Source organism: Callorhinus ursinus, unplaced genomic scaffold, assembly GCF_003265705.2.
Source record: "Callorhinus ursinus isolate GAN/ISIS: 27379988/994484 unplaced genomic scaffold, GSC_fseal_2.0 scaffold4, whole genome shotgun sequence".
Lineage (NCBI taxonomy): Eukaryota > Metazoa > Chordata > Mammalia > Carnivora > Otariidae > Callorhinus > Callorhinus ursinus.
The window spans coordinates 54,489,250-54,508,230 of NW_027397066.1; the positions used below are offsets into that span (position 1 = coordinate 54,489,250).

The 18,981-nt window shown below is 36.0% G+C and overlaps 1 protein-coding gene across 2 annotated transcripts; it reads right to left on the reverse strand.

Annotated features, from left to right (window-relative positions):
• Positions 1-4,759: 4,759 nt before the first annotated feature.
• GNRHR (gonadotropin releasing hormone receptor) lies at positions 4,760-18,476 on the reverse strand. 2 transcript variants are annotated; one of them, XM_025887739.1, is made up of 3 exons: positions 17,958-18,476; positions 7,415-7,634; positions 4,760-5,004 (listed from the first exon to the last, which is right to left on the reverse strand). In XM_025887739.1, exons 1-3 carry the CDS (start codon positions 18,474-18,476, stop codon positions 4,760-4,762), a joined length of 984 nt encoding a protein of 327 aa, XP_025743524.1. The 2 variants fall into 2 exon arrangements, with proteins under 2 accessions (XP_025743524.1, XP_025743525.1); XM_025887740.1 differs by having other exon boundaries at positions 4,977-5,004; positions 7,415-7,506.
• Between the last annotated feature and the right edge of the window lie 505 nt (positions 18,477-18,981).

The window sequence follows — 18,981 nt, forward strand, 5'->3', positions numbered from 1 at the left end:
TACATAGTTTCAATTTTATTTTGGTAGTGGAAGTTACTGCTGCTTTCTGACCTCCAAAACATTCTCCTTCTGCTCTTAGGAGAAAGAAAGAGATAGCACTGAGAGAAAAAGAGAGGGAGGGGAGGGAGAGGGGGAGAGAGAGAAAAACAGAGAGATAGGGAGAGGGAGAGAGAGAGAGAGAGGGAGAAAATGAAGTACATTCTTTATTTTTGTTATCTGGTAGCTAAATATTCAAGGAAATGAGCCCTGCCTTCCTAAAATGAAACATACCTTTAAGTTGTTTAAGGTAATTCCCCTCTCCTTTGCTAGTGATTGGTGTAGAATTGGCTCTGTGTTCCAATTCTAGCCAATTTAAAAGGAAGTGCTGAAAGTTCTGGGGAAGAGGGAGCCATGCTTTACTTTTGAGACTTAGAATGGCAACTAACTTCTAATGGTGAAAGGAAAGCCTAGCGGAAGCAGAGAAAATGATTCAAAGCTCTGAATTAACCAATTCTGCAAGCTCACCCATGGACATCCTGTAACATGAGGTGAAACATGTCACTTCTAGTCTGACGTTTCTTACTACAGCAGAAAGCATTCTAACAGAAATAGTGACATGTAAAATCATACAAACACACACATATAACATTTATTATTTTTTTCTCATTATGAAAGCAACATATGTTCATTCTGGAAATTTGTAATTGTAGGAATTCACAAGAAAGAAGATTGAAAAAAACCACTTAGAGATAACAATATCAATACTTTTTACATATATTCTTCTATTGTTCCTATACACGCATTTTATATGTTATATAACTTTAAAAATTAGGCTTATAGTTCTAAATTTGATTTTTAAAACTTAATAACTCTAACAATTAAATTGAAGATTTAAATAAATTAATTTTAATTAGAGATTAAACTCGACCTTATTCTTTTATTTAGTTTCCTATGGACACAATTTATAGTAATTAGAAAAGCTCAAAGAATTGGCTCAACATCTGAAACTAGGCTAAAGGTTAAAATAGATGAAATTCTAAACATATTTTAACTGCCCATAAATATTATCTTTATGACTACAAAGTAAATTCTGAGACCAGGTCACTTTAAGGAAATTCCTAACTCATTTATACTGATATATGCTCCTTAGAAAGTAATGTTTGTGATACCGATTCCTCTTCCAGTATTTTTTTTTCCTTCTTAACTGTTATAGCTCTGTTTCTTAAGCTGAAATTGAATTAGTACAATCTTTCTTCAATTCATTGTCATTCATTTCTGTCATTTGTTTACTAAATTGAATTGCAAGAGGAAACCCAAATTATAGCCAGTTTTATATGTTAAATAAAGGAGACAGCCAGGATAGAATCTTAATTATCTATATATTGGATTCACTCTACAGAGTATATCCATTTTTTTTACAAGGAATCTTCATCTTTTATTATGATTGGAAATAGAGGAAATGACTGTAATATCAAATATTGAATATTCTCTGTTGAATGGTATATCTTTAATTTAAAGCCACATTTACCTTTTGAGCTATAAATTTTATTTTTTTAATTTTTATTTTATTTATTTATTTTTTAAAGATTTTATTTATTTATTTGACAGAGAGAGACACGGCGAGAGAGGGAACACAAACAGGGGGAGTGGGAGAGGGAGAAGCAGGCCCCCCGCAGAGCAGGGAGCCAGATGCGGGGCTTGGATCCCAGGACCCTGGGGTCATGACCTGAGTCGAAGGCAGACTCTTAACGACTGAGCCACCCAGGCGCCCCTTGAGCTATAAATTTTATTTTATTTATTTTTTTTAGACTTTTTTTTTAAGATTTTATTTATATATTTGAGAGAGAGAATGAGATAGAGAGAGAGAGTATGAGAGGGTCAGAGGGAGAAGCAGACTCCCTGCTGAGCAGGGAGCCCAATGTGGGACTCGATCCCAGCACTCCAGGATCATGACCTGAGCCGAAGGCTGTAGCTTAACCAACTGAGCCACCCAGGCGCCCCTTGAGCTATAAATTTTAATTTATATATCCATATTATAATTTATGGACCACAATATTTATATAATATACTTATTTCTGAAAAGTATCTTAGAACATATTGAGCCTTTTTTTTTTAAAGATTTTATTTATTTATTTGAGAGAGAGAGAATGAGAGGGAGGAGAGTCAGAGGGAGAAGCAGACTCCCTGCTGAGCAGGGAGCCCGATGTGGGACTCGATCCCCGGACTCCAGGATCATGACCTGAGCCGAAGGCAGTCGCTTAACCAACTGAGCCACCCAGGCGCCCCCAGAACATATTGAGCCTTAAGAAAATTTCTAAGTCTGAAATGGTGAGTAACCAAATTGAAACAATCCAGTTCAATATTAACATTATTATGCATGCATATAAACAAATGAATACATTCATTTTTTAAAAAGATATTTATTTACTTGAGAGAGAGTGAGAGTGAGAGAGAGCACAGAGGAAGAGGGAGAAGCAGACTCCCCACTGAGCAGGGAGCCTGATGCAGGGATGTGGGGCTATCCCAGGACTCTGAGATGGTGATCTGAGCCAAAGGTAGATGCTTAACTGAGGCTGACTGAACCACCCAGGTGCCCCCCCCTTTAAAGATTTTTATTTATTTAAAATGAATACGTCCTGATACAATTTTATTGTTACAAACTTTCTTATACAAAATCGATGAGGGGCTCAACCTTTTTTGTGACATGAACTCCTTTGGCAGTCTTGTTTGGCCTATAAACCCCTTTCAGGATAATGTTTTTAAATGCATAAAATAATACAAATAGAAATAAAAGAAAAGCAGTTGCATTGAAATACAGTTTTGTGCGTGGACCATAGGTTATAAACCCCTGCACCAAATTTTGAATAGCTCTTTAGTTAATGTATCAAAAAATGCCTGAGAACACATCTAAATAAAAGTTTCTTGAACATCTAAGAGCCAAGCTGACATATGTGTTCATTAAACACATATCCAATAAAGCCCTTAAATTATATCTTATACATGTGTGTTGTTTTGCCTTTAAATCTGGAAGTAAGAATTGTTACCATCTTAGGAATAAGTATATGATAAAGATTAAAGAAGATTGGTTTTGTTGTGACTTATCGATAATATTGTGTCATCTGGTAGAACTATTAAATCTTGGTATCAATATACATGCCTTAAAAAGTTAACTTTGAGCATTTTAGCACATTACAATTTTGAGCCTTGCCCAATTCAGCTATAGAGTAGGCACATGGATTGATTAATTAAAGGTATGGGCTTAGTAAAAAAGAAAATATGAATGAAAGAGTAAAAGGAAGGAGCTGAATGGTGACAAACAGGATCAGTGGAAGTGGAATTGGAAAATAATGTAGGATGTGCAAACACACACATATACACTGAAGAGTATGTGTGAGAAGAGAAAAATAAGGAAAGACTACCATTAGTCTAATTAGTAATTTACTTTCCACAGACCCACAATGCTCTGGAAAATTTGAAATTACATTTCATCTTTGAGTGGCACTACATATCCCACATGAATATAATAGTATTTTACCTATTTTTTTAAGAAGAAGTTAAATGATGGCTGAATTTCTTTAAAGTCCTTTACAAACTTTTCTTGTCATGTATATTATATTCTCATAATTTTCATCCTCCCCCTTTCTCATGGAACAGGTAGAAACAGTCCTGAATTAAAAGAGGTGTCATGTCCACATATTTTGAAACCCTTACCCCTGAATGTGAATATCAGTTAGTTACAGATTTACAATTTTTCTTTACCTTTTTTTCAATACTTCGTTGGTTTCTTTGACCTGTATATATTAAAACTGTAGTTTTCAGTGTTCCTCTTATGTATCAAATATCTTTTCACTTGTGCTTTTGTTTGATTTCTTATTTGTTTTTCTCAGAGACTTTTGGATTATGGATTTAGTAAAATCAGAAGATAGAAAAAAATCTCTCATATTAAAACAGAGGGCATATTATGTATAAAACATAATCAGTCTTTCTTGATTATATTTAAAAACAATGTTATTACTACAGTTAATTACCACAGACTCCACTGACTATGCAGCATAGAGGAATGTTCTAATCCCTGTCCAAATACTAATCCCTCTACGCCTCCCCTTTTTATGAAGGCACTTCATGCTGTTCCATGTAAAGACTGGGATGAAGGAGAACTATGGTGGAATGGATGGTGAGTTGGTTGCTGAATACTTCAAACTTCAGAATGCTTTTGAAATTAAAAAAAAAATAGATTCATTGCATTATTTTTTAACCAGAAGAAGGAAGATTGATCTTATGGGTAGGAGAAATACTCTCTCTGTGCTTTAGATATCATTGTAGCATAAGATGTAATTGCTGCTAAGCCCCTTGGGAAAAAACTCTCAAAGACATGCCTAGGTTAAGACTGTGTTATGGTTTCTCAGCCTTACTTTTTGGAATCTCTTTGCCTTAGGCCATGGCTGTTTTAAATATTTATGCATTAATAGACAAGGAGAAAGTGATAAGAAACCTATGTAATGTGTTATAGGAGCCCAGAAAGGGCAGACATTAATTCAAAAGTTTATGATTATGAGGGAATATTTTATTATTTTTCTTGAATTTTCTTTTTCTTTGTGTTTGTATTTTTTTAATTTGCAATTGAGTTTCTGATGTGATTTTAAAAAGAAGGATGTCAATATAAACTTAAACTCTGTTTTGTTTGTATGTAAATGTGCTGCCACCTTTGTGTTTCTTATTCCCATTTGATGAAATTCACTACCTTGCTCTTCTTTGTATGACTTTCTACATAGTCTATCAATTACAGAGAGAAATATCCATATATAAGGGGATCAAAGCATGGATTTAAAAGAGCAAAAAGAAAGAAGAAGTGATTTACTGGATCTGACACCCTGTTTAACATTTCAGGATCAAACCAGTACCAAATTCCTAGGACATAGTAGGGGGTCCAGCAGATAGTAAATGAGGTGGCAAATGCAACTGTCATCTTTAGGGTCCTCAGCCGAGCTCTTGGTATATTATTCTTGGATTGATTCAGTTGTAACTCTGTTAGATAGAGAAAAAAGTAGGTGTTTAAAGACCAGTTTTACTAATGATGTAATGTATGATGACTAACATAACATAATAAAATAAAATTAAAAAAAATAAAGACCAGTTTTATTACAAAACCAAAATGGACAAAAAGGAAGGGTCACTAATTAAAACTAATTAGTGGAACAGGAACAGATTTCCATTATTTTTAAATAATTTTTAATAATGAAAATTTGTTTGTAAAAGATATTAATGTTCCAAGTTTTCCACCATGTCATATAATGAATAGAGAAGATTAAAGATGACAATCCTCTTAAAAGTAAATTTTCACCGAATTAATTTGGATTTGAAATGTGTGGGTACTCAAACTCTTAAAACATAAATTTAAGAGAGTACACTAAAGTTGAGCTGAATTCAATTATGTGTTTACACAGAACTATACTTACTATCTGAGTATCTCTGACAGTATGGATGATGAGAATCACGCATGGATGAAAGTGTGTTGTCCAAATTTATCTTTCTCAACCATGTGCTTCTCTCTATGGTATTCAAAATAATTTCCCTTTTCATATCAGTAAATCATTTAAAGTTCACATATATGTGTGGTATGTGTATGGTGTGTGTGTGTTATATATGTGGTGTATGTGGGCTGTGTGTGTGTGTGTGTGTGTGTGTGTGTGTAAATTCACTGGAGTTTAATGGAAATGTGGACTCTAACAGGCAGCTTGCATGACATTGAGCACGTAGTTCTTAACTGCAGTTTTAAAGTACCTAAAATCTGTTCTTGTATTTCATAATCCAGAACTGCTATTTTAAAATAAAAAATACCCTTCACATGCTATATTTTTTTCTGAGGGAACTAGATCATGCTTTTCAGAAGTAGCCATTTTGCAACTTCTTACTCATTGATCACAAAAGAGTGGAAACACGGAGGAAAAGATTTACATGCCTGATATTTTAATTATAAAATCAATTTTTGACTAGAATTGTAAAAATCAGTAATTTATTGAGTACAGATTAGTTGTAGATTTCTGTCATACAAACCTAATTATCATTTACTGTGTACCTTGCTATGGGTCTTGTTCTTTTCACACATTATTTCATTTAATCCTCAATATCTGTAAACTTTAATGACATAAGTAATAAAGCAATCAATAGGAATGAACACATTTAAAAAAGCATTTTGGCTTAGCACAGGGGCTGAATCCGAAAAAATGTTGAGCCTCCTGTAACATAACTGTCCTTCCACCTATTTTGAGATATCATCACATTTCATTACTGGTTTACTGTTTTACTATCTTCTAGACTGTAGACTCCATGAAAGTGGGATAGTTACTGGGCTGTTTTATTCACCACAGTATCCACATCTATCACCATTTCCAGCAATATTGAGTACTTAATACATATTGGTTGAATAAAGAAAAGATTGATTAAATCTGTCTTAGTAACGTTTAACTATTGCTCCTTGCCTCTTCTGTTTCGATTCTCTGCTTCTGCCTAGCTCGCATTTTTTCAGATTAATCCCTATTTGGGGTTTATCTTCTTATTCTCCATGTGCCCTTCTTAGATATCCCTTACAGAACTGACTTTCTCTGGGGTAAGATTTTGAGGGCAAATGTTTTTGCAGTATACTTCTTAAAAAGTATCAAATACTTTTTGTTCTGGGAACTGCCCAAGTATCAGTTCTAGAGGACAGTACCATAATTATCTCCTTGAGAAAGTATCTACTGAGAGTAATCACACTACAGTAAATGAGATGATTTTCCTGTTAACTTGTACCATGTATAACTTATGTGCTATGCCATTGGTAACATGTCTTTTGGATGTCATGCCAACATAGACATATTTACTTTGCAAATTTATAAATTTTAGTTTTCGAGGTCGCACCAAGATTATGGAAAAAAGGCAAACCACAGCTGTAAAGATTCAGGTGAAAGAGTCTATGACATATTCAACAGCATTTCACACACCAGCACACGCACACACACACGCGCACAGTTATGTTGTGTGGAATAGGAGCTTTGAGTGTGAAATGGAACCGCTTAACTTTAATGAGTCTCTTGACTATTTTTTAACGAGGTGTGCTTTGCAATATTCTAGAAATCAGGCGTTTGGTATAGTGTTGTGGTGGGCCCAGCAGGAGCAATTTGCTGATGCTTATACTGGGTAACATGAGGTAATTGTTCTTTCGTTTTTAATTTCATGGTACAAATTTGGAACATTGGGAGATACCAAATTACCTCATCTGTAAACTGGGGATAGTAGAGGTATAATAAAAGTATTACCTCATGGAGTTACTGTGAATATTAAATATGCAAACTGCTTAGAATAATATCTGGCACCTAGTACATGACACTCTGCGTTGAATATTGCTGTTTTAAAACCTGTTTACCCACGATTAACACCGAATCTAAGGAATACGTACTGTGGGGATCCTGATGAAGGACCTGTGTCAGGGTGAAGATGATTTTTGCATTGCAGATTAACGTGATGAGAAGAGGGATGATGAAGAGGCAGCTGAAGGTGAAGAAGTTATAAAAGGCTTGATGCCACCATCGTGGAAAACTGCAGTGTGTTACACATTGAGAGAAACCTTCTGTCTGTCCAGAGCTGTCTGCTAAGTGGATCATCCTGAAGATATATAACTGTATGAGAAAAGAAAAAAAAAACAACTGAAAAATGGCGTTACTTTCTTTCAAACAGTATTTGCATGTTTTCTTGAAAGCTTTTTCCTTCTGTATTCTGCAGGCCTTTGAACATGTTGCCCAAAGCGACAGCTCAGCACCTTGATACTATCCCTTTGGCGCTTCAGTGAAAAGTTGTAAGTGGATCTTTACTTAAAATATGTTTGGGTAATGTGAATGGATCTATAGGATTTTGGATTTTTTGGAAATTATTTCAACCTAGCAGAAAATCAACCAAGAATTTAAACACTGTTCGTATTTCAATTTCAGACGCAATTATGCTGAGTTAGGTTTTTGCAAGTGATTTTGTCTATCATTATATCTGCAGCACCCAAAACTTTGTCTAACAGAATGTGCCCCAAGATACATATTTAAATTTTATTTTTGAGACAGAAAACCCCATTAAAATGGTCAAAAGACATGAATAGACCATTCACAAAAAAAGATACAGCAGTGCCTTTTGGCATATGAAGAGATGTTCAACCTCATTTGTGATAAAATGCCAATTAAGGCTACACTGAAATGGCATTTTTTACTCTCAAGATTGGCAAAAATGAAAGATAGCAACATACTCTCATGGCCAGGTTGTGGGGAAAAAATACTCTCCCACATTGCTAGTAGGAATGCAAATTGGCACAATCCCTATGGAGAACAATTTGGCAATAAGTAGCATAACTACATCTTCATTTACTTTTGACCCAGCGATCTGATATCTAGGAATTTACTCTGAAGATACACTCCTACTTCCATTATATGAAAATACATAGGCACAAAGATATTCATTGGTGCATTGTTTGTAATTGAAAAACATTGAAAATAATGTAAATACCAATTCAGAGAACAGTAGCTGAATAAAATCCAGTGGACCACACAATGGAGTGCTATACACCTGCAGAAAAAGAGTAAGGAAAATCTCCATGTAGATTTCCGTGCATGTGTGCGTGTGTGTGTGCGTGTGTGTGTCTGTGGGTGTGTATGGGTGTGTACTTATTTTCTAGCTCTGTCTACTGGGAGCGTAGGAACAATGACATCCTACTGGCCGTAAGCATATCCACCACTCTCGTACCCAGGTCTTGTTTCCTAAATGCTATTCTCTACCAAAAGGAACCAGAGCTCATTGGAGAAGTGGGTGAGTGGGTCCCAAGGGTGGCATAGGCAAACTACAATATGCGCTTGGAACAGCTTGTGCCAAAAAGCCAGGAAGTACTAAAAGAATAGAGGAGCATGTCAGGAAGAGCTCTGGAGCCAGCTTGAAAGAAAATGTGGGACAGTGTCAACATTGACAACAAAACCCCAAAACCAAAAAACAAAGCCCTGATAAAAAAGAATGATTAACTGTTGAATAAAGGAAGAATCCACAAGTCCATGCTGATATACATTACAAAAAAATAACACCAAAGAAATGGGGAGGGGAAAAAAAACTCTTTATTATTGTAGAAAGCCAACTAATAAATGTATAAGGAATAATGAAAGTAGTGATTACCAAATGGTAATAATAAATGATTCAGGCAAGAATCATCAATGGATAGTAAAAACATGGGTGAAGTTTGAGGAAAGCAGGGTATTTACATGATTTATAAGTATCTACCTTCAAGATACTTAGTCATTATGAAGAATAAAATTAATAACTTGACTGTAGAGAAATAACCAAATAATTAAATTAACATTGCCAATAATGGGACCAATGGACAGCAGCTGCTTCCCTATAATGCATTGAGAAGTACTCACCATCACTTCTTTGGTATTTCTGTTTAAAGTACATAACCTACATCTAACCATGAGAACACATCAGACGAACTCAACTAGAGGGGCATTTTACAAAATAAGTGGCCTGCACTCTTCAAAAACGTGTATGTCATGAAACACAAAGAGAGGCTGAGGAATGGTTCCAATTTAAAGGAGGCTAACGAGATGTGGCAGCTAAATCCAATGCATAACCTTGGATTTTCTTTTGTTAAAAGGGACATCACTGGGACAATTGATGAGATATGAATAAGTTATATAGATTAAATAATAGTATTTTTTCAGTACTAATTTCCTGATTTTGATACTTGTACTGTGAGTATGTGCTGGAAAAAATACATTGAAGTATTAAAAGGGACATCATATCTGAATTTACTTTTAAACAATTCAGAAAAAAAATGTATATAGGAGACGAAGCAAATAAACAGATGCAGTAAAATGTTAATATTTGGGGAAGCCCAGGGAAAGGTATTCCAGAAATCTTTGTATGATTCTTGCAACCTTTCTTTAAGTGTGAAATTATGTTTTTCTTTAAATCACAAATTGTATCAACTATTAAACAAACGTTGCAAGTAGTTTTCAAAAAGAAGTTCTAGTAGACATTTACTCATTCTTTCCCCATTTATCAAGCACACTACTTATCCAGTCATTTCTAAGCTTTTCCACTGAGAAACTTCATTTTACTATGATGCATTATTAAAATCAAAAGATAAGAGTGCCCAAGTACTGTAAAACTAATAGTAAATTCAAACAAAATGTTACAGGATTTTAAAAATTTTAAGCAAATGAGGGACAGTATTTATTTTTTAAAGTTTTTGATTGAATAAATAAATTTTAATTTAATTTAATTAATTCCACAGGCCCAGGATTTCTTTCCTTTTTGAGGTATTGGAATGGGAATAGAGTGTGCCTTTAAAAAAAAAACCCTATATTTACTTTCTTTGCTTGTAGAGTAGAAAAATTTAATAAAATATAAATATGATAAGCAATAAATAAAATATAGTAAACATAATATAAAATATAATGCTGTATCTTTTATTTGTAATCAATGTTGATTTTCAGTTTCAGATCTTTTTTCAAGGGCGAAATAGTATTTTTAAATTAATCCACTAGAGGGCGCCCAATAATCATATAATCAAATTTGAAGTTCAGAAACTCAAACACCTATTCAGCTAATTCTACTTTACAATCCAGACCAATTTTTTCCACATCACAAAGTAACCCTTTAAATTTTCCATACTTCTTTGCAACCTGACCTTATTTAAAATTTAGTTTTTAATTTGGCCCCACAGATGTTGTGAGTTGAAGTCTTTAGGAGGGTTACTTCACAAAGAACCTGAGAATCTAGTATTTCTTTAAAACCTTAGCTACTTCTCTCCCCATCTTCCCAATCATACTTGGGCCCAGATGACCCAAGTTTGACTTTCTGTTTTGCACTGCTCCGCCACATTTCACTTTAATGTTTCATGTTTTTAAATCATAATGATGAAACTTTCAATAAAATGACTTTGAAATAGGGCCATGATTTGAGCTAATGGTTATCTTTGTTTAATAAATGCTTATTTTTTTTGTTTTGTTTTGAGAGAGAGAGAGAGAATGTGCACGGGTGTGGGGGAGGGACAGAAGGAGAGGGAGAGAGAATCTCAAGCAGACTCCCCACTGAGCACAGAGCCCTTCGCGGGCTCCATCTCTCGGCCCTGAGGTCGTGACCTGAGCTGAAATCAAGAGTCTGATGCATAACCAACTGAGCCACCCAGGCACTCCAAATGCTTATTGTTAAAGCAACTACTTGGTCAAAAACTATACTAGGTGCTGTCTGTCATAAAAGATGAACCAGATATATCCTGCTCTCAGAGAATTTAAAATTTGGTAGGGGAGCTATAGTGTGTATGTGACACCTGTCACATAAGGAAGACTGTTGTGAGTTCTAAAAGAGTGATACAGTAGAGTGTTATGGTAACTCAGAATCTTACTTGCCCATGAGTAAGCTGAGCCTAGCTTATTTTGTGCTCCAAGGCCATGTTCATTGGAGTGATTAACGTAGGGATCCACTTTACTTCCAATGTTTTTTTTTGTCCTTGGATTATAATTCTTTAATTTCTTAGTTTCTCCTTTCTCATCCTTGGCCCCAGTTCTCAGCAGTGTTTGCTTTATTTTGCCATAAACAAGAGCAATCTATTTTCCTTCTTTGGAGTCATTTGCAGATGCTTCTTAGAGTATTGTTTTTAACCCTCACCTTACCCCAGACTAATTACATTATCACTAATCTTTTCCAGTGGTAATTATCTTTAGATGATGTGCTTCAGTTTCCTCCTCTATAAAAATGGAGATATTAATGGTATTTACTGCTAGGAGTTGTCAAGACAATTACATGAGTTAATGCTTGCAAAGCACTTAGAATAATGCCTGGCACACAGTGCTGTAAAAGTTGTAACCATTATTATTATAAAATTTTCAAGGCACACAACTTATAAATGTGTATTCATATGTATTTATTTATATATTTATAAATATTTACCATATATTTTTTCCTGATAGCTCTTAAACATCTCTTCTCAACTTAAGACTTTCCTGCCTTTTCCTTCTCTAGTCTCCTACAGGAAAAAAAAAGAAATAGACAATATTGCATAGTGTGATAGAGCATAGTAGCTAAAAGCTCTGGGGATGGAGTTAACTGGATGTACTAACATCTGCACTTACTAGACTATAATTTTGGGCATTTTATAGAACATTCTTAACCTTAGTTTCTGTATGAATAAAATAAAGATAATAACTGTATACAATATATAGGGTTTGGGGGAGCCTTACATGAAATAACGCATGCAAAAGGATTTAGCACAATTCCTGACACATATTTATATCTTCCATAAATGAATATTTATCATCATTGTTGTTATTTATTTATTTGTGTTTATTGTTGTTATTTATGCTATTAGTATGCTACTCCGATGTTTCAGTATAGTTCGTGGCATATTGTACATGTGTTATGGGAATTGATTGGGTTTAAGCTGTTTGTCAAGTTCAGAAGTACATTCTAGTCCAATCAAGTGCATTCTGTGTGTCAAGGCAAGCCTCTGTACATCTTCAGATCATATATCTTTACACCAAAGACTAAAGGATGTCTCATATATTTTGCCTTCCAACCCGGGTTAGCGACAGAATTTAAATGCTGTCAGCATGGAATGCTCCATATTATCATAGATAAACTAATGTTGTCAACTTCTGCAAATGATTCTTGTGGTGGGAGATGAGTGCCGTTGGAAACCATGTGGTTTTTGATGAGATATGAACACCCCTAGTTCAGGAAATGTTTTTTTCCTCAGCATGTACTTACCAGCCCAACCACACATAGTCTTAGGGCAGGTTTTCTTTGGGGTCATGTTTGTTCCTTCCCTCCCCTTCCTTTTTCTTTTCTCCCTCTTTCTCTCTCACGCTTCCTTCTTTCCTTCCTTCCAACTTTATTTTACTGTGACAGATAATACCTTCAGGACTTGAATTATTATGCTTGGTGTATATAGCTTTCAGAAAGAGTAGGATAGGCTGGTAACTAGGAGGTAGTTTGGCAAAACTGACTTATCAGTCAGAATGCTATAATTTTGAGAAATCGGAAATAATCAATCTTCATGTACGCAGTTCTCTTTGCTGTCTCTTGAAGAATCACTTAACATTCATCTCGTATTTCCCTATTATTGTCCCTTCTGACTTCAAAAACTCTATTATGAACAAAGGAATGAAAACAGGAGGAGAGGAAGGAATGAACATTAATGGAGTGTCTAAGTATAAAGCCTTGTACTAGGTGATTTTATCTATCTTATTCTTTACAATTTATTCTTCACCACTATTCTTTTAAGTTGAGTTAAGTAATTTACTCAGAGCCACAGAGATGGTAAGAGACAGCATTAGGATTTAAAACCAACTTTGTTTAAATCCAATACTCATGCCAATTCTACTATTATGTTGCCTTCCAAGCTTTGCTGCAGGGAGATCTAAGGTCTTCAGAGACCGTGAGTGGGGCTACTGAATGCCCAAGCAGAAGACTGGCCTCCCTTATCCCTCTTCAGCAAAAACAGCTCCACTTATATGTTTCATGTATTTATTGGGGCTCCAGGTAGAATTTTTGCTTTTTGAAAACTTCCATTATTAGGAAAAAGTTTGACAGTTCAGCTAGGCTATGCTGAAACTTCTGAAAACGTATCCTCAAACCACCACAGAATTACTCAATTACTCAAGTAACAGATGATCAATATATGCACCAGAGGATGATTATTAAAGTCATCCTTATAATGTGAATTGGCCACTGCAGGATGCACCTTTGTCAGTGGGCTTATCCGAGAGCATGGTGAAGCACAAGGTGGACTTGTGATGTGCCACAGTCTAGAAATAAGAAGCCCTTTCAATCTCTCATCTTTCCCGTTAAGTATGTGTAACATTAGTCATGGGATTAAAACCTCTTTTATTCAGAGAGATAGCAGAGAGCTCTAATAAAAAGAAAACCTGGACTTAATAAAAAGACACGAGTCCAACAGCCCAAGTGACTTTGGGGAAGTTAACGAACCCCTTCAGATTGCAGATTTTTTTTTTCAAGATTTCGTTTATTTATTATTTGTCAGAAAGAGAGAGAGTGCACAAGCGGGGGGAGTGTCAGGCAGAGGCAGAGGGAGAAGCAGATTCCCCAGTGAGCATGGAGCCCGATGCGGGACTCGATCCCAGGACCCTGCGATCATGACCTGGGCCGAGGGCAGACGCTTAACCGACTGAGCCACCCAGGTGTCCCTGAACTGCAGCTTGTACCCATCAGTAGTTGCAATCAACATTAAAAAATGAGAAGAAACAGAGTTGAATATTTTATGAAAAATTTCCTCAGTTATAGGTGTGTGAGAGACAGACAGGCAAAGTCTCTATGTGGTATGTATTTCTTACTTTGGGTTACTGCCAGAAGGTTTCGCACGCCATTGCTCTCAAAGGTACTCTTTGTACTTTCTCTGATACGCGGGATGGGGATAGTAACATGGCTGTTACATACTGCACAGAATGAGGTTTTTCAGGAAACTTCAGTAAAGTGCTTTATAAATTTAATCTGCTGCTGAAAGTAAGGATGAGTCATGTGTTTCACCATAAAATAGTACCATCATTTTCTTTGGCCCATATTCGCATAAATCTCTCAGGAAGAGTAATGTATTTGAGGTCAGGCTATTAGATGAACATCCTAAACAATTCAAATTTAATTTTATATTTTCTTTTTACTACATCAAGATAGATAAGTATTTGACACTATCTTTCTATTATTGCTGTGATATATTTAGATGGAAATAATTGAATTAATAAAGCAATGTATTTTTTATAGCCTCTGCGATAGTCCTTTAAAAGAGACTGACATTATTGGTTTGCATTTCAGTTGATATCACAAATTGACCTATTTCTTTTCTCTTTTAAAAAAATATTTACTTATTTTAGAGAGAGCGTGCGTGCACGAGAGTGTGCATTGTGGTGGGGGGGTGCAGGGAGGAGCAGAGGGAAAGGGAGAGAATCCTCAAGCAGAATCCCTGCTGAGCACGGAGCCCCGAAGGGGGGCTTGATCCCATGACCCTGAGATCACCACCAGAGCTGAAATCAAGAGTCGAACACTCAACCAAGTCAGCCCGTCAAATTAACCTATTTCTACTTCTGTTTAGATGTCGTCAGTATCCCAACTTACCAACTACTTTCCAAATACCTGTACTTATACAATGACTTTATATCGGTAGCATTATGTCTTAAAGCAAATGTTTTCAGCTCTTTTCAGAGCCTGCCTTCCCTCCCCTTTCAAACAAATAGAGAAACAAACAGGTAGACAAACACTCCTTTTCTCAACCTACCTGCCTATTTCAATGGTTTTACTATTAAAACTCCTTGGCTAAAAATATTGGAGCTGTAGTTTACACCCTCTGGTTATTAACTCCCTAAATCCAACTTGTTGCCAAGCTTTGTTTTTTTGTTTGTTTGTTTGTTTGTTTGAAATGTCCCTCTTACAATCAATTTTCTCTGAGACTACCCTAGCCACCAACCTAATCACCTCATTGCCAGAAAAGCTGGAAAAGCTTTCTCTGTGTCTTGCATCTGTTTGGGTCTATGTAAATTTTCTTATAGTATTTTTCTTAAAAAAAATCACTTTATTTCTTGCCCAGGACTCACAAAGAATTTATGGAGGATTTATAGCTCCCATGTTAATTTCAGAATTTCCCCTGGTTATCACTGTCTTCTATAACACAGGTCCATCATACCTCTCATTCACTGATTCACTCATCCAAACTTATTGTTTAAGGAGAAAGTGAAGGATTTATTTGATCTGAAGAGAAATCACATTATCCAAACCTTTTAAATTTCTATTTTTGCTAGTTTTCTTATTAGGTGCTGTGAATATTAATTAAGTTGAGCATAACAGTCTCCATCACTTAAGAGTGTATGCCTTAATGGCAAAGACAAGCAAATGCATAATCATGATGTTTTATGACAAATCGTGCACTACGAGGTGAAAGAAAAGGGAGCAACCATCAAATCTGATTTCCTGCTAGTCCTACCCCTCAACCTTTTGCTTCAGCCAGACAAGTCTCCTGTGAAAATTAATCACACTTTTCAACTCTTACTGAAAAATATATGTGATCTTTGACTTATTTTTTCCATCCAAATACCATCCATCTTAAAAGACTCAAATTATCCTACCTTTAACCTTAAAACATTCCTTCCCCATTTCAACTCTTACTCATCTCTTCTTCTTCTTACACTTGTAAGAGGTTTTGAAAGTGTTTAGTATAGGGGCACCTGGGTGGCTCAGGCAGTTAAGCGTCTGCCTTCAGCTCAGGTCATGATCTCAGGGTTCTGGGATCGAGTCCCACATCAGGCTCCCTGCTCAGTGGGGAATCTGCTTCTCCCACTGCCTCTGCCTCTCCCCCTGCTTGTGCTCTCTCTCTCTGTCAAATAAACAAATAAAATCTTTAAAAAAGCGCTCAGTATGTAGTTGTATTAGTTTTATATAAGTTTTGTCTCCACAACTGAATTACATTTTCTTTGAGGGCTGTTTCTTTGTTTCATCAGTATCAGACTCAGTCTGAAGAGCCTATCTTCCCTAAGAAAATCAATAAATAAGCAGCACTCTTACTTTAAAGAAACAAAATGGAAAACTTCAGTCATAAGCCTTAGCTAAATAACCTCATTTTGAGAGACACATTTACTTAACCTCTTCTTGTGTATTCACTGTGAGAATCATTATACAATGCTTTTCTCCAGGGAAATCAAAATACTTTAGCTTTTCCTATTTAAGTGAGAAATTGTTGGGAAAATTTGGTTATCCAACTTCCTAGTGTTTTGCTATATTTAGTGAGTTCTGCATGGCAGGATTTTTGTTTGTTTGTTTGTTTGTTTGTTTTTAACCACCTGGCTCATGTAGAATGTGTAGATCACTTCCATTTGTAGAGGCTGGTTTTTGAAACATTCTGGTTAACTTGGACGTCACCTCTTGACACATCCTTGTACCCTGGGTTCATCATCATACAGTACATTTACAAGCATACGGACAACTTCTTTATCTGTTGTTGAAGAATCTTTGTTATCTCTAAGAATGTGTCCTTTTCTTCAGAGATATGACTGCTGAAGAAGACAGATTCAGCTGATCCCATGACCCTGAGATCACCACCAGAGCTGAAATCAAGAGTCGAACACTCAACCAACTTAGTGCCTCAAATTAACCTATTTCTACTTCTGTTTAGACTTCGTCAGTATCCCAGCTTACCAACTACTTTCCAAATACCTGTACTTATACAATGACTTTATATCAGTAGCATTATGTCTTACAGCAAATGTTTTCATTGCCTCTGATGAGGACAATCTGGAGCGATATCTGCCTGTACCAGAAGCCTTGTGCCTACACCAACAATCCTAATTTTGCTAACAGCCTGTTGCTGTCTAGGCTACCTCCAGATAAGCTCAAGTCAATCTCAGAGAAATATTCAAATTTCAAAAGCCCAGGATTTCCCACTACAACATACTAGTTGAGAATAATTCTAAGTTGCAACAGTGACAGAATAGTTTCTGCTCAAGAACTCCCAAATGAGACAAGTTATAAGCACTTTCTACCTATGCAAATTTCACAGTTCCTCAAGATTCTCTCCATTTACCATCTCAATCAGAGTGAATAGAAAACTAGATGAAAGGATAAAATGGGAATGAGGTCAAATTTGAAAATAGCTACATTTTTTGAGGAGCATTTACTATGTACCAGAGATTATGCTAGACACTTTAATACATTGTTCATCTAATCTTCATGAAAGCTGCGTAAAGTAGGCATTACCTCCGTTTTATAAATGAAGAAACTGAAACTCAGAGAAGTTAAAAGATGTGCCCAAGGTAACAGAGCCAGGATTAAACTCTACTCTCTAATTCCCTGAGTCCAAGCTTTCAAAGATAATACAATATTGCCTTTGACATGCGATAATACAATACAGTAGTCAAGTTGAGATAGGAAATCTGTGATTGCCATATCCTAAAAAGTTCGTGATAATGGTTTACCTGTGGTCCAGCAAAGATACCACTGAGGAGCCAGGCCAAGCCAATCATGGACTGCCCAAGCTTGCCATTGCTTTTCATAGCTAGAGGCCTCGTGATGGCCAGGGAGCGGTCCAGGCTGATCACTACCATCATGAAGGCTGGGGCATACATGGAGAAAAGCTTCAGGTAGCTGAGGACTTTGCAGAGAAACTCCCCAGCATGCCATTGGACTGTAATGTTCCACATTCCATCCAGTGGCATGACAATCAGAGTTTCCACCAGGTTGGCTAAGGTCAGATGTTTTAAAAGCACCTTCATTCTCGAAAGCTTTCTCCCTTTCTCTTTCTTTTGAGTCCACTTCTGAAGTTTCAACAAGAAAGAAGCATTAAAAGTTGTAGAGAGTAGAAAAAGGAAGAAAGTAACTGTCACTCGGATCTTTCCAGATAAGGTCAGGGTGGGAAGGTTGCCCTGCATCAGCGGGTTGCTGTGGTTTACGGCTGAGCAGTGATTTTGATTCTGTTCAGGAGAGGCGCTTGCCATATTTCCTGACCGACAGAGCTTCAAGACTTGTGTTTCTGGCACTTGTGATGTTTTGTCGTAATCTAGCCCAAAACTCCGTTTTATTTCTGCCTTCTTTAGATGGAAACATCACAGGTTTAGATTTACGTCAAATTTTGTCCCTGAGCTACTTTATGTTTAATGTAAAAGATCAAGGTGAACTTGTTTTGCGGGCTAATAATCCAACAGAGTGCTAAAACAGAGCATGTCGAACACATTCTGAGGGCCAAATGTAACCGTAGTACCTCAGCAGATGGCCTGGTTTTCACAACATTTTTCCTAAGTAGAGAAGGATATGTGAAGCTTAATTCTGAATTTAAAATCCACTCATGCTATTTACATAACTGTAATAAAGAGATTTTCTAAAAACTATTAAATGTTCCTATTCTGTCCAACAGATACAAAATGAAGTTGAAGAAAAATACTAAAAAAGAACTTAATCCAGTTCAAATCTGTTGTTTTAAGAAATTAATTCATTTCCCAAAAA